Source organism: Lates calcarifer, linkage group LG3, assembly GCF_001640805.2.
Source record: "Lates calcarifer isolate ASB-BC8 linkage group LG3, TLL_Latcal_v3, whole genome shotgun sequence".
Lineage (NCBI taxonomy): Eukaryota > Metazoa > Chordata > Actinopteri > Centropomidae > Lates > Lates calcarifer.
Genome location: NC_066835.1, coordinates 6119278 through 6144903, shown reverse-complemented (window position 1 = coordinate 6144903; position 25626 = coordinate 6119278). Strand labels below are relative to the sequence as shown.

Sequence of the window (25626 nt, the reverse complement as noted above, 5' to 3'; positions counted from 1 at the left end):
ATACCAGTACTCTCAAACCGCTACATTGGTCTAATGCTACACTGAAAGGCCTGCTTCATCACCCTTTTTTGGCTGTCTCTGAATCTTATTTTATGTCTCAATGAGTGTTTGTTCTCTCTCTTTCTTTCTCCTTCTTTTTTCCTCACCCCTTTCTGTCTCTCTTGCCCTCTCTCTTTCTTTTGGCCTTGCCCCCGCCCCCCTCCTTATTTATGTGGCAGAGGAACAGCTGTCTCGTGCAGGGCGTAAGGTTGGCCAGGCAGGCCGGCTGCAGGCTCTGCAGAGTTTGAACACTGAGCTCATTGTCTCGCTCACACACTCACACACAGACATTCCTCTCTTACTCGCTCACAAGTCCACACGGTCACATCCATTCACATCCATTTAAAAGCGAGACAGGAAAGAGTAGGCAGCTGAACCCACATTAGCTGGGTTTCCATTGAAGTATATTAATGTGAATTATGGCTTTTGGAGTTCGAATGAGCTGAATGTGATGGGCATAATCACTGAAACATTTCCTCTGCAATTTCCCAGAAAACACCCCTTACATGTCTCTGAGTTTTTTTTCATTGGTAAAGAAATGACACAATATATTAAAACAGGAGTATTTATGGAAGATGATGACACACGGGTTGAATTATCACACTGATCAGTTGTCCCATCTCTTTGCAGAGATAGAGGTGGCTGTAAAGTATCTGTCCACTTCCTAGAAATGTTGTGCATGCTGGCATTTTCACGAACATGCTGGCCGTTAATAGCCAACTGCTGAGTGCATTTCCTTGTTTGGTCTTCAGATGGCATTAAATACGACTTGCATTAGCTGCAACCAAACAGCTAGCTCAGCACTAATTAATTCTTCCTCCACTTTTGCCATATTTTGTCTCTGAAACTGTACTCTGTATCTCCCTGCCATTCCAGCTGAGCTATTTTTCATATCATTTCAGCTGCTTACTTAAAAAATGCTCGACAGTCACTGAAAGAAGTGATATCTTCTTTCGGTTTCCTCCAGAAGATGTGTAAATATGATTAGCTATGTTGATTTTTATCTTTGATTCCGTTATGACTTTGAGCTGGAACATCACCGCAATTTGTAGCTCATTTCCACCACCTCTACTGGAAGTGTTAATTTCGTCTCATTTTCTCTCTCATTTGCAGCTTCCCCTCAAAGCATTTTTTTCCCTCTTCATATCTTCCACTCAAGTGGCTCTTTTCTTTTTTCCTGATTTACACTTCCATCTCCTTGTGCCCGCTTTTACTCTCTCAGGTCTCCTTGTCCTCGTTAAGGCAAAATTAAAATCAGCACAAGTCTGTTTTTGCAGCCCTCTCACACGAGAACACATAAATGTACATTAAGGAGTGGTTACATAATGATTATGTTGATTAGCTGTGCAGACACAGTGGCAGGTCAGAATGGACAAAATGAGAGGGATCGTGAGGAGAAGGAGGAGGAGGACAGATGGAAGAGGGGAAACTCTTCCACTGCTTGAGTGAAAGAGAGACAAGGTTCAGGAGAACCAGGAGCTGTGACAAGATGAGGATGGAAAAAAGGAGAGTGAAAAGAACAAGCGATAACACAATAAAAACCACAAAATCTCAACATAAGACCCATTTAGTAGCTGTTCCATAGCTTTCAGTCATATCACACAATCTTCCTCAGCAGATAGAGTTTACCCAGGTGTCGTGAAATCAATATTCTTCAGCCAGCACAGAGAAGTCCTTAAAGTGCTCACGAAAATGGAAATTTGAACGCCTGCCATTCAGTGAAACTGGGAAACTCCATATTTTGATGAAGATCATGTGATAGGATTGAAAGCTGCTGAATGGGCCATGTGGTGAGCTCGTTTTGTGGACATCTAAAGAGTTGAGTGTATGTTATGAAGAGAGGCATTGTCTTCTCACCATGTGGACAACAAAAGTGTGTTAATGTGCGAGGTGTGTTGCTCAAAATGAGACACACATGACCCTTACACTCCCTCCCTCCCTCCCTCTCTCTCTCTCTCTCTCTCTCTCTCTCTCTCTCTCTCTCTCTCTCCTCTCCTCTCCCTCCGCCTAGTATCTCTCTCTGTTATACACACACACACACACACACACACTCTCACAGACAAACACCTATTGCCAGTCTATCTCTCTGAGCATCTCTATCTGGCTTTCTCTCACCATCATTCTGCCATCCTTCTGCTACCTATCATCCTGTCTTCTCTCTGTACAATCTGTGTGTGTGTGTGTGTGCGCGCACGCGCAAGAGAGAGAGAGAGCAGTGAAGACAGAGGAGGGGTGGTGGTGGATAATATGTGCAAATTTGTCAGGGAGCATCCTGTTCTCTGTAACAAGTACACAACGCTTCTCTGTCTCCTCTTCTGTCTGTTCATCTCCTTTTCTCTCTCATCCTCTCCCAGTGTTCTTGTTCTTCCCAAAAACCACATCCAACCACCACCTTCATTTCAGTCATCTCCATCATCCATCCATCCATCCATCCATCCATCCATCCCTTCTTGCATCTATCTCTCCCTTGGCTGACAGTGGTGTCGTGCAGAGAAGCCGTGAATAATTTATCAGGCAGGGTTGTTCTGCCCTGCCCTGCTCCCCATTTTTGGCTCGCTGCGATGCTGAGGAACATTTGGTGAAGTGCACGCAACCCACACACACTGTCACCAAGGATATGATCAATAATCCATGCACAGTTGTATTGATCACCCGATGCATGTATGTTGGGTTAAACAGTCTGTAATGTTGTTGCCTTGAAATATAAGATTTAGACTGCTGCTTGATAACAAAGTTAGGGGGTTTCCAAGAGGATGTGGGCACGCCTTGCACCACAAAATGCTTCTTAACATGAATAACAAAGGTGCAACAAAATATAATTTAGGTGTCTGGTCCGCTTGCACATTCTACCTTATTCTGACAGGAGAAAAAGGACGCAAAAGTACTTTCAAAATAGACATTTCACATTTCACACAAACTGATGTCTGATCACTGGCTGGCCCAAATGAACAGAACAAAACTGAAACTGCAACAATAAAAAAACAAACATTTCAAAAAACCTAAGCCAAGAAACCACAACTAAACTCAGTGAGAAAGTGCAACTGAAACTAAGGGAGTAAAAATGAAAATAAAAGTGTGATAACTTTAGAGGGCACAAAAACAGCTGTCAATTTTCCTGGATTTTCAGCTGTTGCTAACTAATGTTAGCTTAATTAGCTAATGTCCCAGGCAGAGAATGAGCATTCTCACCAGTTCTTATAGCGTCCAGGACTGTCCTCCACTAGTGGGCATGTGAACTTTTATTTATTTATTTTCCCACAATGCATTGTTTGTCTTAAAATTTTCATAATTTTCACCAAGGGAAAAGTCAGCTCACACTTTTAAGTCAAGAGTGACTTCATTCATTCATTCCACCATGCTGTAAAAATAATACTTGTGTATTCATTTGGGAGTGTGCTTCAGTCCCAATAGCCAGCTGAGTGCTCATGATTAAAGGCTCTATTTTCCTACTCTGAATTATTGAACAATAGAGCGCTTCACTGAGATTTTTTTTTTCCCAAATCAAGACTGAATCCAACCTAAGTTTCTGCCCACTAAAGTGTTTGGGAAGTTTTTGACTCAGAAGGCTTTCATAAAGTTTTCCTGGCAACTTAAAGCTGATTCACTCTCTGAGCCGCACACAAATACTTTGAATGGTTGATGGTAGACTACACACATATGCTAAGCAGAAGACAGGGCCATAGAGGTGTATTTACATGGTAAAAGAGGAGAGGTGTTTATATTTTGCCATCTGCAGCCTAATTACCTCAGAAAGTTTAACTTCTTTTTCTTCGCTGTCAAAGTATTGTTGCAGTAGCTTAGCCTAGAATTCATCTCCATTACCCAGCAACACCAAAGGACTTTGAACGCATCAATTGACAGATGGACCGACACTGCCATACATCTGTTGCATTTGTTATGTTCACAAATTTGAAGTAAATTCTCTTAAGGTGCAACAAAGCTGCATCGTGTCTTAAATTACTGAATGAGGTGTTAACAGTCGGCCACTAACCCCTGCCCTGCTGCTTCAAAATAAAAGCCTTACAGTGGTTTGCCTGTGGAGGACTTTAACCATCGATTAACTACACTGCAGCCGTGACAGCTGGGAAGAAACAAGAGCGGAGAAAGAATAGTCCAAACCACAGCAACTCCTACATTATGCAGGAGCTACAAATCTACTGGAAGCTAAATGTACTGAGTCACCTTTCCTTGCAGTCACTTCATGTTGATCCAGTTGTCAACACTCCTCAGTTTTCTGTGTCTTCATGGTATAACTAAATCCAGCTTCAATGCACCGCTTCAGAAAACACGATCTTTTGTCACGTAATAAGTGCCTGTAACATATTTTGGACTGCAGTACACTCAAGATCAGATTCAGTCCAGATCTTAAAAGAAACCCATCAGAGTTGGATACTCAAACAAATCAAGGACAATGGAACAAATGAGAACAAGATTCATAAGTTAAAATGATGAAAAGGGCCTTTAGAGAGAGAAGCGCTAGTGAGAAAATCCTCTGCATCCCGACACACCCCTTTAACACTCCTGACTGTGTGTGTGTGTGTGCATGTACGAGAGTGAACATTGCACCGGACTACTGTATGACACCCAGCTGTCACATTCCACGCAGGGAGCCCCGTCGCTGGGTGATGTAGAATGGACAGAGGAGGTGTATGTCATAATTTGCAAGAATGGTCAGACAGCAGACGGGGCTCCTCATTCCTTCCTCCATAACGTCTCTACTTCCAGTTCTGACATTGACGAATACACTCACATACTTGCACCCATTCTTTCATAGATTCTTGCATAGATTTCAGTCTCTTGACCTAATTTGTTTTATGGAAGCAATTTTTTACAGTGTTGATCAGGATTTAATGCTTTCTAGGACAAAGAACTTCCAGTAAACTCTCACTCTTAGAGCAAATTATTATAGACTTGTCTTGTATGTAACCATTTACTATTTTTAAATTCTCCATATAATGTATATTCTACTATTATATCTGCCTGTAAAGCATATATTTCTGTATTTTTTTTCTGTTTTATGATTTACTTGTGCTTTGATCATTTTCCCTTCCCCCATTAACTGGTTCCTCTGTGTTGCCTTCAGGTGTACCAGGGTCTGGACATCATCACCAATAAGGTGACAGCTGAGGAGCTCTCCCAGTGCAGACATCACATGATCAGCTTTGTGGACCCACTTGTTAGCAGCTACACGGTGGTGGACTTCAGAAACAAAGCCCTGTCTCTAATATCCTTCCCGGAAACACGTAAAAGCGGAGGAACAATATTTTCTGCAACAACCCTTGTCCACACGTTGCCATCACCCTTGTCACATCCTCACATCCTTATTAATAAGTGGTAACTGCAGGGAAGAATTCAGTCGATTTGACTCTTACTAATTGGTCTGCAGGTGTGTGTGTGGAGGATCTGCTATGTCCTCGTTTTGTCAGTGTGTCTCACTGCAGATGTTGCACTGAAAATGAGAAGAGAGAGCTCACTAGAGACGATATTTATAGAGGAGTCTGTGTCTGTGGTGTGTCTGCACACACACACCCCCATACCCATACCTATGCACAAATGTTGGTGTTTCTATAGTTATAAGGACACTCATCGACATAATGCATTCAATTGCCCCCCTAATTTCAACCACCACGCCTAAATGCCCAACCTTTACCTGAAGCTAATTCTAGCCTTAAACCTAAAACCAGGTCTTAACCCTCAGACAGCTCTTTTAGTTTGTGAGGACTGGCCAAAATGTCCCCACAATGCTGAAATGTCCTCACAGTGATGGTTTCAAACTAAAATTTGTTCACACACATACACAAACACACACTTTCGAGCAGTCACACCCTCCTGCAGACACCGGCCGTCACACAGATGTGGAGAGAGCAGGCGATAACTAGCAATGGTATAAATAGATCAGTATGGCATGCACATACACACACACACACACACTTCTGTCTCTCTCTCTCTCTCTCTCTCTCTCTCTCTCTCTCTCTGTATCTCTCTCTCTCTCTCTGACACACACACTCGCACCAGTGCGGCGAGGGGATGCGGTAGCTCCAAGAATAGGCTCAGTGCAGTGCGAGCCTGCTGGTGGGAAGAGGGAGAAATGGGAAGAGATGAATACAGATTAAAAGGACGGAAGCGGCGTGGAGGATTTTAAACTGTAAAGCACAGAAGAGAGGCGACAGACGGGAAAAAGGAGGGGCGTGTGTTTTTGTGAGAGCACGGGAGGGCTGACAAGCTTAAGAAGTTCAAAGACGCAGCACTTAATGACACATCAGCAGCTATCAATCCTTCACTCGACATGTCAATCACATAAACTCCCCCTTGAACCCCTCCTCTGTTCCTCTTTTATTGCTTTCAATCATCTAGCTCTCTTTCTGTTTGCCCTTCCTCAATTTTCCTCACGGCTTGTCAGCGATCCTCACTGTCTTTCCATCTCCCCACCCCACTCCACCCATCCCCACCCTCCCAAAACACAGCAATGCATCCCTGTGCCATGTGTGTGTGTGTGTGAGAGAGAGAGAGAAGGGAGGCGAGTGACGATGGCTGATGGGCCTTTATCTTGTTTGAGTGGTTATTTAATTATCCCTGAGTAGAGAAGGTGGGCGACTCGAGGGAGGGAAAGGGAGAGAGTGGAGGAAAGGTGCAAGATGAAAGATGAAGAAAATGCGACAGAAAAAGAGAGAGAGAGAGGAAAAAGGTGTGGCACATAGGCTCTGTTTGTGTAACCAATAAGGTTATATTGATATGTTTGTGTTAATTTTAGAGGCCAATTAAACTGTGTGGCTGATATTGAGTCTGTAATAAAAGGACAGTATCGACTCTTTGGCTGCAGCAAACAGATATTTTCATTATTGCTTAATCTGCCAATTAGTCTTCTCAGTTAATCAGTTAATTTTATGGTCTATCAAATTTTAGAATATAGAGAAAGATTTTCTGATAGCCTAAACTGACATATGCATTTGGGCTTGGACTCTCTGACCAACGGTCCAGAATCCATATTCAGTTGCAGTGACTCCCAGACTTGGGGTCAGGACCTGTCTACTGGCTTACAAGATGATTAATGCGACAGGAAAGAACAAAAAAGTTCAACTGCACAAATTTAAGTTAATTGTTTATACTCACCTCTGATTTTTGCTTTATGAAATTTTTGGATGGTTTTACATCTAAAGCCACTTTCAAATGACAATATGCAGGAAAAAACAAAAACTCTCAACTTGTAGACATAAGTCATGTATCATCCATATGCCATGCAAATTTTAGCTTGAGGAAATTGAGAAAAAAAAAAAGCAAATGATTGTGTCTTTCTGTCCACTACTGTTATGCTAATCCTAGGAATTAGGCACATTAAGAGGAACAGTTGATGGTGCTAATTCTCTGTTTGAGGGGCACAACAAATAACTCAAATAAAAGAGCATGAGTTAAACCTCAGATGGTGAAACACAATGGAAAAACTGTGATGGAAATGTGACATTTAGTGATGCAAATAACTCACATGTACGTCAAGATTTATTCGCTTTGATATGGCGACTTTTCTTTCGAATTTCAGCCATTTCTTCTGCTTTTTAAAAAAAATTATTTATTTATTTTTCTAGTATGTAAATTGAATATGTGGATAGAACAAGGTGGATGGAGTCACATTTACAAACAGGAGTCACAAGTCAACAAGCAGAAGAAAAAAAAACAACCAATCTTCTTACTTCATACATACATTTATATTAAATGACTGCTATAAGAGTGTATCATCAGCCGCACTGTACTCACTTATTGTAAATGCTGACAAGGAGAAGAAATACACTAAGAGTCAATACTCAACTTAATACTGCTATTGCAGTCCTCTTTATAATGTTACAGTCTGTTATTGACTTTAAGTGGTATTGTTCTTGTTTACCGAGTTTTCTGCTGCTGCTTTTACTTTTATGGGCCACGTACTGTGGTGATGCCTGGAACCACTAAAAGACGGTTCCAGCATGTTGAGGTTTTTGCTGATTTTCTGCAGTTTCTCTTGTTTCATCCCTGCACACTGCTGCACAGCACTTTTGTCATGAGATATTATTCAATTTTATATTTTCTGCTATTCTGAAACAATCATATTCCCTCTAAATATTAGACAGCTGAGCCAATCCTACATGAAGATCAGGCTTGTTTTGTTTATTTTCCATGGAGATATAGTTTGCAGAAGTGATTTGTTCTGTTCACTTGAACGTTTGATCTTCTTTGAACACTTTATTTCGAGTAAGAACACTGAAATCAAAGAGGCAGAAAACTCAATTTTCTGTTTTCTTGAATGTGCACCTAATGTTAAACCGTTAAACAAGCTTCTTTGAAAATGTACAGTCAACACCAATAGCCCGAGGAGTAGCAAAATGTGACTGGCAGCCTCTCAGTGTGACTGATTGAATCAGAACCAGCTGGAATTGTTTTTATGCCATTAAGGTTTGAATGCCACTAAATAAGCTCAACAGGTCATTTCAAAATGGTTTTTATTATTGTGCGTTCATGTACATAAAATGTGAGTCCTTAACACACACAACATAGATGACATGCACAGCAGAAACAAACTGCCAATCATTGTTGGGGGAACAAATTATTACATTGAGTCTCTGCTGTGGAAAGTCCTGCTGGATACAGGGGTGAGTGCCAATACATTACAACACAATTACACTTCCCTTCAGTCTCTGTGCATCTCTGACATTATTTAGCTAATTAGGCCACCACATCACACCACAATATATGCTGCTCAGTGCTTAGTGACTAATTTAACATCTCAGTTGCAAGACATGACTTGTTTTTTTTCTGTTGTTGTTCTTTTAGTTCTATGTATGTTATTTCTGACACAAAGCACTGGTCTAACCAGACATATTTATGCATTTTAAGATCTGGAAATACAAGTTTAAGATCAGTGTTTGAAGGCAACCTTGGTCAACTGTAAAACTTTCAATGAAATATCTCTCACAGCAGGAAAATGAAGAGTTAGGGGATGGAGGAGATGGGGCTCCACACAGGAAGTTGGAGCTGGAAAAACTTGGAGGGGCTGAGTTACACAAACGACTGGTGGAGGTGGACCCCAAAATGGCTGCCATGTTGCACCCCAATGACAGACGCAAGATTGCCAGGTGATACAGCTGGTGACATCTTCAGTGGTGTAAATGTAAAAGAAAAGTTAGCTAAATTAAACACAACCTTACCATAGCCTTAGCCTTAAGCTAGATTAGCAAAAAAAAAACATTACAAAAATCACAAACTAAATAACACATTACCTTAGCCTTAAGCGATTGACAATCCTATCCTGCCACACTGTTGTCTAGTTAAAGTGTTGCTCTTGCTAGCTAGTTAGCTAGGAAGTAGCAAAAGAAACATAAGCGACATTAGCAGAAAATGCAGCTAGGATTTTTTTCAGTTTTTCAGTTCCTTAGCATACATTGTGGTGCGTTATTTTCAAACAAGCAGTCCAAGGGTTCGCTGCAAGCTAACCTAGCAAACAGTCTAGAGATATGTTCTTGTTTTCTCTTTCTTGCTACATGACTGAATTTTGAATTGTAGCAGATATTAGCTCTAGTATTTAATATGAAACTGACTTTGTTCAAATTACATTGTTTTGGAAACATAATTATCTGATGTTGATTTGTGTCTCTAAGTGCTACCTAGCAACATTTTGTCAGAATTACAGCATTTTTATATGAGCAGAATGAAAAACTACTCTTTTCATCTTTTGGGTGATATGGTATAGAGGGTTTGTAGATGTGTCTTGTGGTAACTTGTTTGTGTGTGCATGAGTGTGTCACAGTATTTTTGAGTTTGCTCATGTTTTGCATGAGGTCCTGAAGGGCTAACGCTCTGTCTCAGACTGACAGTCACAGTATACAACCTCCACCCAAGCTACGCTGACAGGACAAGTATCTGCTTACGCACACACACATGCATACACACTCGTAGAAACACTCACTGCTTGATGAGTAGCAGTCAGTGCGCTCTGGTCTTTTGTGTGAGCAGGTTAGGTTACCCTGTTCTTCTAGCTGACGGGAGAAGACAGGAATCATCTTTTCATTATAACTTCAGATTGCAACCAGGCACGGCTAGAGAATCTAGTTTAGATTTAAATTTCAACATCTTAAAAGTTTGGTTGAGAGAGAACTCTGTTCAAGTGAGAAAAAAGCATATGATTTTATACAGTAGTTTATTTTTTTCATATGATGATCAGGGAGTATTTCCCCATTTTTTACACCTCTTTTATTTTTCCACTTTTGTATTGCCTTTGGTGCAGCGATCATCTTTTTGCTTTTTGCACTTATGCTATTTTCAAAGTAGATACTTAATTTGTGCCTCAAAAGGGGTTTTCATTTGCATTGAATTTAATGGATGAGTGGATGTTAACTCTTAACGCTACCTAATCTTAGTTTACCCACCAAGGCCTGACATACAGGGATGTAAATTCATAGTAGGAGATCATTGGAATTTGTAGTATTCTGATAAACCTCTGAAAAAGATTCATCTGGTTGTGTCTTCACAGTATATGCAGCTTAGGCTTTTATTTATGCTTTACATCTTTGCTTGTATTTTTATCTACAGGAGCCTGCAAATCCATGAGGAGACAGGTGTCCCTCATAGTCACTGGCTGGAGGAGCAAAGGGGGCAGGATGGAGGCAATGGACTGGGGGGCCCACTGAGGTACCCAGACCCCTGCATCTTCTGGCTACACGCTGACATGGAGGGTAAGGAGGAAGCGTCTCATCCATTTCCAAGCATAAAAACAACAGAAATGCCGACATTCATTTGGGAGCTTCAGTGCAGCATGAAATCAGCTTTTAGATGGGACCATCTTATTTTTCTGGTACACTTGTTACATCTCTTCCTTCCTGTTCCCCTCCAGCTCTAGACAAGCGGTTGGACGCTCGTGTAGATGAGATGTTGTCTGCAGGACTGATAGAGGAGCTTAGAGACTTCCATGTCTGCTACAATCAGCAGAAAGTCCAGGATGACAGGTAGGCAAATCAGCAACAGAACATATCCACCTGAATAAACACAGTCACCCAGATCCTGTTTATCCTAAATTCATTATCTGTTTTCATCTTTTGGATAGTCATTTTGCTCAGAGCAGAAAACATTGGAATTGGGAATTTAGGATCTTGGCAAATGTTGCAGATGGTTTCTGTTTCTAGCAATTCAGTTTTTTTTAACCTTTTTACTGGAAAATCAACTAAAATTCAAATCAGGTCAACTTAGCAAATACAGAATGAGATTTAGAATCTGCTATATGGGCTAAAAACCTACGTGATATTTGCCTTTGGCCCTGTAATCATTGCTATTGAGCATTACATGGTGGTCTGAGGGTTCAGTGTGCGATCAGATTCTCATCCTCATCCTAATTAATGATCTAGACATTCAGTCTGGACACAGAGTTAACTCCTCATCCTTGTAACCAGGGCAGTAGGAGTGAAGTGAACTCAGCCAAGCAGCTATCCAGTTATTTATTTCTCCTTCCCAGTCTGACAGGTCACTCTGTTCTGTATGGTCTTTTTTCCCAAAGGCCCAGAGACCAATTTAGATACAGCCCACACTGTTGTGAGCTTAGATCAGATGGGACCGATATTTCTTTAGCATGTCCAGTGATTATTAATAATTGCAGAGATAAGGCCCCTCCATAGGACATTAGCACTACCATGGGAGTCATGTGATTGGTGCTTATTACCTCAGGGCCTCAGGAAGCTTATCCCACACTAGATGGATGTTCTGATGGCCCTGGAACAAATTACTCACAGTACAATGGTGACTGCTATTCTATGGATGCTATTTGAAGATGACATGATTAACATGATCAAGATTGATATTTTGTCTTTCTCACAATTACCAGCTTGTGTTTGACATTTCCTTAACAGTAACCACATGATAGCTTGTGTGGTGGTGTCTCTTGATTACGATGATCAGGAGACATTTTTGTTGTTTCTCAGAAAGGACTGCCACTTTTTATATCAGTCCTGTCTGATGAGGAGTAACTGTACTTTCACCAAAACCACTACAGCCTGGATTTGTCTGCAGTACTTCTGCTAAAACCACAGAGGCAAGATAACTTGTTGCTGAATGAGAATAAATACTTACTGTTGGCTATGACTTGGTATGAATGACCAGTTGGATTAGAGGTGTTCAGTAAATGAAGGCCAAAAGTTACGCTTTAAGATCCATATAAATGCTACAAATAGAACTCAACCTGCCACACACAAGCATTTTTGTCGTTAATTGATGCAATTGGTATTTCTTGGAAATGCTAATAGCATTTTCTGCCATTAGTGATTAGCAAAGTGTTTCAGAAAACGCAGACATCACATCGTTGGACTTGTGCCAACAGAACATTTGTTAGCATGTATTTACTTTCTTGCGCTTTAATGTTCAAGCACTACATGGACAGTATCAGAGGACTGTTTATAAGATAAAGAGTCTCTGTAATGGTCCATGAATCATCAGTCACGGCTGCTATGGAAAATGCCATTTCCACTTACAAACGCACACCGATTGATTCAGCAAGCTTTATTTTTACTCTCTTGCAACAAGCACTTTGCTTGGCAGGAACAAAACCCCCATATTATCCCAACCAGGACGTTTCTAGATTTAGCCACAGCAACTACCTACTCACCATATGGTCAAAGTCTAATATCTGGTTCATTTTCTTCTTCTTTTGAATCTACATATGTGGATCTTTTTTCTACTTTTCAGGTGTGTAAAATATATGAATTTTAATATATTCATACAAGGTTCCAATTATCACAACAAAAATTTACAGTAGCACTACTCCTGTTTAAATAAGAGATTTGTGTGTGACATGAAATATGTACCAACATGTATTTGAGCTTCCCTAATAGCTGTAACAGATATGTGGAAACATACTGCTGTGTGCGTGTCTTTGGCAGCAGATATTGATACTGTATGTGTGTGTTGGGGTGTGGCTGCGGGAGCTGATGCATTGGTGGACTGATGCCCAGGAAGCTGCCAATTCCCTTCTTTCGTCCCTCCTTTCTTTCATCACCCCATCACCCCATCTCACCTCATCAACCAGCCTCCTCCTCCTCCTCTCTCTCTCTCTCTCTCTCTCTCTCTCTCTCTCTCTCTCTCTCTCTCTCTCTCTCTCTCCCTCCATCTCCCTCTCCCTCTCCCTCTCCCTCCCCCCGTCTCCCTCCATCTCTGCCACTATTGCCCTCTCAGCAATCTGATCACCCCAGCACTTTAGTCCCCCCCACCACCACCTCTCTCCCTCTGTCTCTCTCTCTCTCTCTCACTCTCTGTCTGTCTCTCATTTACCCTCATGTCTCCATCCCCGACTGGCTGCTGTGGCCAGACATCAAGGTCAAATCTCTCCCTCCCTCTCTCTCTTCCTCTGTCTTTCTTTTCCTACCTCCATTGACTCTACATTTCCTGTGCTCTGACGCTATTCTCAAATTTCTGTCTCTGTCCGTCTAGCCAGATTTATTTTTGCTATTTCCTCTTCTTGTTTCTGTTACAAGTTATAAGTAAGGGGCCAAACATAGTAATTATTATTATTACAATGTTTGGGCTACAATATGTTTAAAAAAGACAGAATTAAAGTGATTTAGAAGGAGACAAAATAAACAGCAAGAACAGGACTTTTATGTGGAAATTATACAAAAGAAAAAAAATTGTACAAAATATAAGATGAATACAGGTCTATAAATCAAAGTCAGATCAAAGAAGTATTCATTTATTTATTTATTTTAAAAAGTTTAGTTCACATGTCCAGTGTAATGACCCGAGCATTATCAGAATGCAGGCCATCTGCAAAACATTGTGTCTTTTCCTGTTGGCTCCAAAAAAGTTGTTCACCTGCCAATAACAGGAATCAAAATCAGAACAGATAAGAATTACCATAAACTGTACAGGTTATTGCGCAGAGGTGAATTCAGCGATAACTATCTGAGGAAATGAAAATGTTGCTGTTTTGTTTCAGTCAGGCCTGTGAGAACATGGCAGAATTATTTTTGTATTTATCTGGGATGTAAACAAATGTGCATACATGATACAAATATGAACAGGCAAGGTGCTCTGAACAGATGCGAACATTTGAAATTTTGTGTCTCAGGTGACCACTGACCTGTCAACTGATGCCACAAAGTCACTCACTCTTTTTTAATCTTTATCTGACTTTTTCTCCTGTATCAAACTTATACTTACATTCACATTCACACTTATACCTCATTGTATATAGAGTTGCACTGTTTTTATCTTCTTTATACATTTGTTTCTGCATATTTTGTATGTTTGCACTGGAAAGGAGAAGCTCTCCAATATCATTGTACTTTTAGTATAATGACAACAAAGGGCATTCTATTCTTGTGTGTGAGCAGGAACTGTGAGTAGCTACGGCAGCAGGTCTTTACATGATGCATATGTGTGAAAATGTAAACAAATAGGCTGTGGGATAAAAACACAGAGAAGTACAATGCTTTAAGTTCAGTAGTCTGATGTCAGTGTGGTTTACCATCACTAACTTTTCAGCAGGATGTGCTGTACAGCACAGGAGTACCAACTGTTATGATAGAAAAAAACATTTTTCTTGCTCTAGTAGAAAGAGAAATGACACCACGGCTAACCTGTGCTATTTTTGCAATCACTCCAAATTCAGAAAAGGCTCAGGACGTTGAACTTACCACATACAGAGAATAGAGGAGCTATTACTGAAACGAAAAAGGTACAGCTTGGACTTGAACAGGCGGTAGTGCTCAAATTGGGGTTATATGGCCCAATATTGACAGAAATGTTCTGTCTACACAGTGTGGTGAGGTAACCAGCAGGCATCTGCCCTAACCTGATGGCACTCCGGTCAGGATACTGAGTCCTGACACCCGTGGGTCCTTCTGCCAGTGCCATTCAGTTTTTTTTTTAATGTCATTCTGTCACTTTGTCCCTGAAGGGCTTCACATCTGCTCAGGCTTATACTCTTTGTTCAGGGAGGGAAGGAGAGATAGAGGAGGAGGAGAAGGTGACATGAGTCACCACCGGGTGTCTTGAAATGTCAAATTGGAGATGGAAACTTCTTGTATTGATGGATAATGTTTCATTTCCTCCTTTCTTCTCTCCATTCTTCTCCTCCCTCTCCTCTCCTTTCTTCTCCTCTCCTTTTTTCTCCTCTCCAGTCAGAACTATGAACATGGGATTTTCCAGTCGATTGGTTTTAAGGAGTTTCATGACTATTTGACTGCTCCTGAAAGCAGCACCCAACAGGAGAAAGACACACTACGAAACAAAGGTCAGAAAAATGCCTCGCTGAAGCCACAGAGATGTATTTAGAAAAACTGGTTGACTGATCAACCAGAAGAATGAATTTAAAGATTTTCCTCCTGTCTCCTTTTCATCTGTAACAGCCTCATTCTAACTCTGTCCAGGTATAGAAGCTGTGAAGATTGCTACAAAGCGTTACGCCCGTAAACAGAATAAATGGGTCCGTAACCGCTTTCTTAAACGTGAGTACCCTTCACCCACCTCATTGAGTATGTGTTTGTAAGTGGCTGTGTGTGTTTGTCCTCCTCAGTCCAGTTCCTTAGCAATCAGCACTCTTTTTAACAAGATGCAATTCATGTACTCCATTAGACACACAGTAAGCCTCTCAGACAGCATATTGTGTTCCAGGGTACAGAGTGTAGTTTCTGTATGTGTGTGTGTTTGTTTGCATTCATGTGTATGTGCACACAGGATTGGGATGATGTCACTTTCAAAGCAATCATTACCTGCCTTTATTTTTTTAGTAAAACTTTTCAGCATACATGAACATTGCACATAAGCACAAAAGGCCCTTCTTGCTGTGAGTTGACAGCCAACCACTGCACCACCATGCCGCCCCTATTTCCCTAAAATGTCGAACTATTCTTTTAGTAGTTTCGTAACAAGAACGTCCACATTTACAATTGTATTATGGTTTGAAAACATTTGCCTTAAATATATACAGTGACGGATTTGTTAGTGTTAAATACTGTTTTTTAGTGAGGGACATCTGACTGATTTATTCACAGGCACAAAGTTGGATTTGATTTTATGCAGCATGCATGAGCTGCTGTGACATTATCAAGGATGATGTTTCAAGATCCATCCCTGGTATACACCTGCAGCTGATCTTTTTTCCAGTACCATGTCCCCCGTGGCACCATAGAGATGAACTATAGTGGTTGGTTACCTGCCAAAGTGGCTGGTACAGCAGAATGGATAAATATAGCCAGCACTGCCAAAATCAGCCTGCGTTTGGCAGGTGGTGATTTCCCACCCTGGTTGCAACCCGTGAAAGTCAGACATGTTTTAAAATGTATATAAAGGTTCCATGTGTTTCTGTGTCCCAAATGGAAACCTGGCCTCTCTGTCCCACCAGCAGCATGCCCTGCAGTAACCCAGTGTCCTAATCCTGTTAGGCCCAAGTGGCTTAGGCCACGCCAGGCCCTAAACCTCAATACCCCTCTTTCTGACCGCCTGCCTACCCGCTGCACACACCATATGGTCTTCATCACATGTGTGTGTGTATCCATGTTGCTGCCCTTTTACATATGCAGTAATCTGTCTGAAGTCATCTGTGCTTTTGTGCGTGTGTTTCGGGCTGTTTATGTTTCCAGCAGAGGAGTCCATGTAACCTCACATGGATGCTCTGCTCAAACATCAGCTGAGCTAATTTAGGTTCAGACAGTTTTCTGCAAAAACAGGCTTTGCTGTGTAGATTATAGCAGATGAGTTCAACCATTCAAAGTCTGAAACTTTGTATCCCATGAAGTCTGTGTTGGTTGCAGTTACTGACACTCCTCAAAAGTCACCCATGGCCACCCACAAAAGTGTCCATGTCAGTTTTTTGTGTAGTTCTACAAAAGTTTTAAGGTATAAAAGGTAAAATCTGATATTTTGTCAACCTAAATTTTAGTCTCTGAACTAAATTTCCTGACTATTGGCATAACAATAGATTTTACTCACCACCTCTGTTGCAGATATTTGGGAAATCAGGTCAAGGAGCATGAGCCTCTTACAGCTCTCTAAAAACTTCAGTTTACCAGAAATCATCTCGAACACTTGTCTGCAAGTATGGCCATAAGCAAACAAAGAAAGAAATCCCCTGAGCTTCCTTGTAGCTGTTGTAGTCCCTGCCATACAGTTCGTTGCAGTAACTACAGGGATTTCCAGGGGACCATTTTCTCTACCTTACTTTAGGTTTAAGTGCTCTTAAAGTTTCTAAGCTGACAGCAGCCTGCAATGTCAGGCTTGACAGTAGAATGGTCAGCAGATATGAAAGTGTAAAACGTCACCAACAGCTACAGAGATATACATGTGAGTCTTGTTGTGTTTGCAGAATTTGGGTCTTAAAAGGGAATTCTGTCATTTGTCAACCAGAATCTTAGCAGACATTCAGACCAATAACAGCCCTACATCTTTAAAAATGCAGTGCGACAAGCTAAACTGTTCCCTTTTTTTCTTTTTTGACATTTTGGGAATGAAGCACTCCAGCAGGGATGATGCTGACTGGGGCACCGTATCACGAGCCTCAAACAGCTTTTTATGGCTTGTTTTTATTGATGGGAGCAAAGGAGGATATCAAGCAACAATGTATGCATAATGAGGAGGTTGAGGTAGCTGGACCACAGACCTAACCATGACGTACCGTGACAACGCCTGTCACTAGTACCCTCCTATGACTCGAATCTAAGGGAAGGGACAAGCAACAAGTGAGGACTTGTTGAGGTAAACACAAAAGTAGTTCCTGAAATTGACACTTCTTTAGTGAACTACATAGCAGGGAGAGCAGGTTTTAAGATTATTTTAATTTTCTGGAGAGCTGTGGGACGTTCACGACACCGTTCTTGCCAGAGTCTGTGTTTTCCCAAATCGGAAAACAAATACATGAGAAAATCCCTCAGGTTCCCAAAAGCAGGAATTTCCCTTTAAAGGTCTCAAACAAAACTCACTAGACTCGTCCTTGAATCCAGCCTTACTCTTTAACCCCTGTTCATCCAATCTTTCTGTCCCGCATTTTCTCTGTTCACCTTCTTCTCTTACTGTGACTGCTGACCTCTTTTCTGTTTCATCTGAGCCACACACACACTCACTCACTCACACAGAGGCCTCAGCTGAGCAGGCTAATCTCTTGAAGCATTACAGAGCTGCGGGGAATTTGCCCCGACCACACAAACTCGGGCAACAGGGTCACCGAGGGCTACAAACCAAGCATACAGAGACTAGTGGGTCAAAGGGAAAGATAAATGGAAATGACAGAGAGCCTCAGTCAGACAAACACAATGAAGTAGGTCAGAGGAGCCAGAAAATGACCTGAATGTTGACCGTACATGTAAATATACAGGAAGAGGCAGAATCACTTGCCTCAAAGGCACAAGTTTAACCCAGTTTTACCATTCACTGCATTTAGCAGCAGCTGACAGTGAGAGAGACCTGGTGGGCGTTCAGTGTCTTAAATACTTTTCAGCAGGTTACGTGGCTTTTGATGGACTCAACTCTGGTTGCTGTGGGGATTGAAACACCAGGTCAGCCAGCTCAAATTAAATCAAGCTTAATTTGTCTAGCCTTTATGTCCCTCTATGTGGGTGTATTCTTATAGGATGTGTGTCTGTGTGGTTTTAAGGGAATGTTTAATTACTGGATTTAATTACCCATAAAGAAAATGTTAATATGGGGTTATATTAATTTTGATAAGTGCCAGATTTTATGCTGAGAACACCAGTGTCCTCAGAGATTTTTCATTTTAATTCCCAGAAAGCATGCACACAAGCATACACACGCTACCTGTAACTAGGATACGCAGGTGTAGTTTGACTGAGACCTCGTGAGTGTTAAGTAACAGGGGTGTAGGTATCTTTTAGTCCCAAGAGTGAGTGAATGAGTGAGTGAGTGAACGATGGATGGAGGGAGACCGAGAGAAAGAGGGGAATGACACATGGATAGCTGGATAGCTGGATGGATGGAGAGTGAAGGTAATCTGATCCAACAGGGGCAACAGGTGTGGGGCGAGTTTGCGCCCTTGTCTTCCAGTAAGTGCAAAGCTTTCACGTATACACATAGACACACACACACACACACACACAAATGCCACCTCCTCCTGTGGAGATAAAAGTCGAGTCAGGCTTGTTGTCTCAGCAGAGACCTCCCTGTCACCTCCTGTAGAATGAGAGGGCTGGAGAAAGTGAGAATGTCACAGAGGGTGAGAGGGAGATACAATAATAGGTACGTTTCCATCCATGTACTGAGCAGAAAGAAATTGCAAAAAATAAAAAATAAAATATGGCAACAAAAAAAGCATTTGTCAGGCTGAGTATTGAGAAAGGGAACACAGGCCTTCCACATACATAAAGAATAAAAATAGCAGAGGTGTTGTGGGGCTATGCAACCACAACATCCCTGGTCCAGCTCCAGACAGAATACTTGCTGCTCGTCTCCCCCCTTCTCTATCACCATAGCTGCTCGTAAAAACACCACAGGGTACAAAGTCATTCTCTTAACAACACAACTGCCATCATAGACGTAAAGCAGCAATGAATTGCTATGATGTATCAGACGTATGACGCTCCATTAATTATGTGACCTTGGTGACAAGATAGCATGGTTGATATTGGATTTTTGATGTTGATACATATCAATAAATGTATCAAGCTCAAATATCGATATATGATTTTTTTTTAATCCAAAAATTATGTATTGGCCGCAATTTTTTTCACATGAAAACATTTTTTTTTTTTCAAAGATCTGTAAGAACGATATGTACTTGGTGTAACTAAAACTTTGCAATTTCTTGTAAGTTAACAGTTAACATATACACTGTTACAGATATATCTGCACTAAGTAGATACCAGCTCTGGTTGAAATGCTAGAAATTGCAAATGATCCCAAAATATGAAAACAACGTTTTTTATCTGGTTGGGATGGAAAAGCTGACGTATTAAAAAAGAGAAAAGTGTTATAAAAGTTCATAGAGACGTATTTTACAGACACACTTTGTTGTGGTACCTGCATCTGCTACGTCTATTGCAGACAAAACATTCAGGTCATGCCGCTCACTGTTTCATTCTTTCTCTCTACAAGAGGGCCCAAAAATAAGGGGTTTCAGGAGTAAAAAATACCCTGTTTGAGTCCAGACAGGCGCTCTTGTTATGAAAAGATCCATTGATTTATTATGAAAACACAAATTCCATTTCAGGTGGAAAGCAGAGTTTAGACAAACCTAAGAAGAATGATATTCCAGATAATTAATATGGAGATATCCAGCCAATAAACTCTGCTATGCTTTATTTTCTGATCACCTGTGAAGCCATGCTTGACCCACGATACTTAACCTGCTCTAGAAATGTCAAACATGAACAACAGATAATGAAGGAGATGAGAGAGACAAAAAGTGGAAGAGGAACCATAGGAAAGAGGAAGGAGGCTGTTGAGTGAGTAGAGGCAGCTGTCGTGTTCCAGTGTGGACCACAGCCAAAGAAGCACAGCTGGGCCGGGGGGGGGGGGGGACACCGCACTGAGACTGGTAGTTGAGTTTTTATAGCAAAGCACACACCAGGCGCACATCCTCACTCAGCAAACATGAGACAGCAAATGACTCCTGGCCCGATTGTTGCAACAGGTGGACTACTGTTTCAACATAAGCACACTCAACACTGGCAAGCAGCTGCTTGGCGACAGGAGATGCTCTTTCTTGTTGGCAAAGCAAGAGGCGACGCTCAGAGGTTGTGTTGTATATGTGTGTGTGTGTGTGTGTGTGTGTGTTTGTGAGTGTGTGCCGACCACCCTACTCTTTGTCCCCTCAGCATTTCTTATCATCCCTCATTCACTAGAGAGAGGATTATCAGAGTTGAATTTCACCAGATCCTAAACAAGAACCCTGAAGGGGGGGGGGTTCCATCCAGCATCTGGCAACCCCACCATACAGTAGCTCCCTTTTATTTACCACCACTCCACTCTGCCCAGTGGGAGGTTGGTGATCGCAAAAGGGGGATTGTGAGAGGCGGGGGTGTTGTCGAGCGAATTAAAAGAACAAAGTAAGGAGAGCGATAGTGGCAACAGGAGGGCACGGGAGAGCACCTAAAGGAGGGCTCCAATTCTGCATCTGGTATAGGTATGCCAGGTGACGCTCGCTACCACCACCTGCCCGCTATTGTGCCACGAACACAAAAGACTTCCCATCTAACACACAAACACACACATACATACACACACACAGTAACCACACCAGTGAAACCTGAGGCTTTGATTAACAGTCACTACTGTTTTTAAAAAAACACACCCTGACAAATTGACCTACTGTACGACTGTGTAAACACACATGCAGGACAGAGTTTTGGGATTAGCAGTATACACAGAGAAAACACACACTGGGAAGCCAAATGTTGCAGGTGCAGGAGCACTTAGACGGTGTGATTAAGCATCTCTGTTTATTTTTGCTTTAATGCCCCTTGTCACTTATTCAGTTACACAGCTGGTGTCCACACCAAATGAATGAAATACATCACATGTTTAAAATGTGGCTGATTGTAAATTAAACTGCAAATTAAACTAACAATAACCAGATTTAGACCAGACAGAGTAGAAATGTGACTCATGCCAAGAACCAGGGCAAAATTTAAGTTAATGGCTCTTGGGCGTGGCTGTGTGAAGACTCTCATTGTTCCCCACACACTCATTCTTCTGACAGAGGCAATATTGTTGGCTGTATGGACGGGCAGTTATACAGTTACCACTTTGTATTCCTCAGTAATAATGGAGTCCCAGTAGAATTAGTAACTAGTCTATAGGGTGTCTGCTGCCCTCAACTCCACGGTTCAGTCTGTGTGTGTGTGAAAGGATTAAGTCATAATTGAGTTGGCTAACTGTGCCTCACAGGTTAATGGGATTCATTCACCCCAGTGTATGTGGTTAAAACAGTGATATTATATGCATAAACTGAACTGCGTAGAGTAGACACCAATTTTATGTCTCTGTTTAATTTTGGATGTGTCGCTTGTTGGGTTCTGTACACATTTGTGATTCTTAGAGAATATATCCATCACCTGTGTTTTCCACCAGTTGCCATGATGACTTTTGTGGTTTTGGGTGAAATGTTTTAACAGTTGATGGATTACAGTGAAAATTGGTATTGAATTTGAAGTCAGGGCGATACTATGACGTTTGCATGGTAACGCACTAAATTAACATGGAAAACATGCTAAACTGTCTAAACATCAGCATGTTAAAGGGAAAACTCCCCCAATTATACAAATGAAAGTCTGATTCCAGGTCTTGAAGGGTACTACTGCATGTTGTAGGCTGCAGAGAGTTTTGTGACCCTTGAGGGAGAATCTGCTAAATTTCCTCAAGTGATGTCACATGTCAAGTGACTCACTCAAAGACTCTTCTATCTTTTTGCACAAAGTAGCATTCCTTATTCAGGTAGCCAGTGGATATGATCTTTGGTTTTACCCTGAGAAAGAGGTGTAACCTTTTTAAATAAATCATTAGGCAGACTAAATGTATTTTTCATTTTGCATATGCAAATGCATGAGAGGCCCAAACTGCATCTAAATCTTTATAGACACTTGGCCATGTTTGTTTTTCGCGAAACAATTTAATATAATTTCTCTTTATTTTTCACTCCTCTTTATTGTTTCTACATTTTCCATTCACATTTTCTCTGAATATAATATATTCATTTTTATGACTTGATTATTTATTCATTCATTTATATAACTTTTGGTGTTATGGTGGGTGGGACTCCATGGGTACAATCTTGTGTTACATAATGATAATTATATTGAATGTTGAAGCTTGAAATGTAATATTTATGCAAGGAATCTGACTTTGTTCACATACATTTTCAGGTGCAGGAGAAATCACTTTTTCTACATCTTCATTGCCTGTGTGTCTTCAGTCAGTGCAGGGCAGCAGGCTCTAGATGCAGACAGGCACTCAGATAGACAGACAGATACACAGACAGACAAGCGGGGCAGGGACCGGTGCTGCTGTTTAGTGCTGAGGCCTGGCCTGGAGACTGCTGACTGATGCAAAATAGAAACACGGGGGTGGAACAGTTAGAGACAGGGATAGGGAGAATGAGAGAGTGAAAGCCGAAGTGAGACTGATGGCAAGAGAGAGGGAGAGAGAGATGGTGCACAAGAGAGAAGGGTGGGAGGAAGGAGGGAGAGAGGGAAGAGACATTATCGAGCCAGTGTGAGTCAGCAGGTTGGCAGAGCTTCAGGGTGCAGCTCCAGCACATCACTGCTACTGTAAATTTCCCAGTTTGCACTGGATTCATCCTGTACTCAACCTCAGCCTTTCTGATCTACAGTTTCTTTGAGGCCTGTTTGTTTCTTATTAGATATGAAATAATCAGCCACATAATTCACAAGCCAGTATACAACAGTAAGTTAAGAAGAAAACATTTATATCAGCATCAACATCTAATGTGACGCATGATGCAATTTCTTGATGACATTTTGAGCATAAAATGTTACGGTTGTGTGTGAGAAAACCTCAACTCAAATACACTGTAAAGCAATATTGTCACCAGCACATCTTAAAAATGGTAGTAAGATAGCGGTCCACACATCCAATAAAAATAAATGTGGAGACACTGAATCAAAATATCAGCCTTAAAAAGCCTTCATTACATTTATTGGCAGCTTGTGTTGGCCTCATAAAATACATAATGCCTGCTAACTGTGTGTGTTTGACCTGCGTGTGTGTGTGTGTGTGTGTGTAGGACCTGGAGACAACGTGCCAGCGGTGTATGGCCTGGATGTGACGGACGTGTCGAGGATGGGAGGAGACGGTGCTGAACCCTGCACTGCAGATACTGGGCAGTCTCAGTAAGGTGGGGCCTCAGTAGACCTCAAAAGCATCAGCTCCATCTTTGTAAATCATCAGCTCCCTCCCTCTTTCTCCCCTTTGTTCCTTTCCCCTTTCTTTTACTACCACTCCCTCTTCCCATTTGTGATTTTCTCTCCCATTGCTTCCCTTCTTCCATCTATCACTTAACTTGCCATGTTTACCCTCATTTGGTCCTGTCTTCTCACATCCTAATTGGTTTCCTTCCTGCTCCTTTCCTTTTTTCATGCTCCCTTTCTTTCGTCTTTTCCTTCTTAATTTCATCATTTCTTTCTTTGCAACCTTTCATCCCTCTTTTCCCAATTTTTGTAGTTGCAAAAATTACTGTGGCGTGACACTGCACTTGCCAGTGTGTATAAAGGAGTGAATGAGTGAACAAAGGCGTGATTTCAGACACAACTGAATATTTCATTAACACTCCACTAAGCTTAAATTCTTTGGCTCAACCAATCAGGGTGAGGAGCCGACTATTCTGCCAATAAGAGTACAGGAGGCGGGGCAGAAAAATAAACGGAACTTCCACACGTGTGATCTGTGTGACAAAGTGATCATTGGTGACCTTGAGTGGACAGGTGAGGCTGTTAACCCACATACATACAATAAATCATTTTGGGAAATAATTAAATGACGGATACGGTTAAAGTAAAATAATGTTTTGGCTCACACAAACTACGTAAAATACATCTAGTATTTAAACCATATCCCCTATTTTTATTCTCTTCACGTGCAGCTCACCTAAAGTCTAAGAAACATCACTATCATGTGAGAAAGAAGAGGAGGTCTGATCCAGCCTGTGATCCAGTCCCAGAGTAGCGCTGCAGCTCCTGCCTCTGCAGGAGAGACTCTCTCAAAGGACACTTGTGCTCCTGTTGCCCCGGGCTGCAGTGAAACCTCTCAAGAGTCTTCCCAAGACACCAGGACAACACATGAGGAAGTACCGGTGACATTTTAGCAACTGTGCTGACTCTGGACTACGTATGTTGTTTATTCAGGTTCCCACCACTGTTCTGCACTAACTGGGTGCTTCCTTAGAGCTTTTACAGAATCACAAATGTGGATGTGTTTTTCTTGTACTAAGGCTTCTGTCTTCCTTCCCATTCAGCTCTATTAATTTTTCCAAAATATTATTTATAACACTTAAATTTCAAAAGGATGAAAGTTCTTCCAGCCCTGCAAACTCATGACACTGATCCTTACACGGTGAATAACAACAAGCAGATTAGAGACTATTTTCTCTCCACATTTGCACTTGTTCATGCGTTAGCAGTATGGATCTTTGAAGCAGAAGCAGTCTATGGCCAGGACAGTTCAACATTTTGGAAAGTTAATTTTAAATTTTTTTCTGAATGTGCCTTAAGTGAAGTGGCAACCTTTGATATAGTTGGTACTGAATGAAAATGTTCTATTTTGCAAGTTCTTGCCACGTATTAAGCCTAACTACTACGCACTTTTAACTTCTTCCAGCTGCTTTGGAAAATATTGAATAAACCAAATGATCTTAAAATTTCTCGACCAATGAAGGATAATGTGTTTTATGTCATCGCAGTGAGAGAACCAAACCCACAAAGGTTTTACCCTGCACTAGTTTTACCTTTATCTAAGTGACATCTCACTGGCATGCTTAAACAGCACAAGTATTGTGCTGTGTTTGCCTGCTGCCACCTTGTTTTTAACACGTTTTTCTACCCCTTTGTTTGGTAATGACTAGACGGATGATTTGTGCTGTTGCCTCTCAGTGGAGCTTAACTGAGCTCATTTCTGTTCTGA

At 41.4% G+C, this 25626-nt stretch overlaps 1 protein-coding gene across 1 annotated transcript in view; it reads left to right on the top strand.

Moving 5' to 3' along the window:
• trit1 (tRNA isopentenyltransferase 1) overlaps nt 1–25375 on the top strand; it is a 32430-nt gene extending 7055 nt beyond the window's left edge. The window contains 11 exon segments of the mRNA XM_018701436.2: nt 5123–5263; nt 8559–8657; nt 8983–9140; nt 10594–10736; nt 10895–11006; nt 15165–15277; nt 15414–15491; nt 23735–23790; nt 23792–23845; nt 24314–24431; nt 24590–25375. Of these exon segments, the coding sequence (XP_018556952.1) occupies nt 5123–5263; nt 8559–8657; nt 8983–9140; nt 10594–10736; nt 10895–11006; nt 15165–15277; nt 15414–15491; nt 23735–23790; nt 23792–23845; nt 24314–24431; nt 24590–24672 (1155 nt within the window). The 3' untranslated portion in view covers nt 24673–25375.
• The last annotated feature ends 251 nt before the right edge of the window (nt 25376–25626 follow it).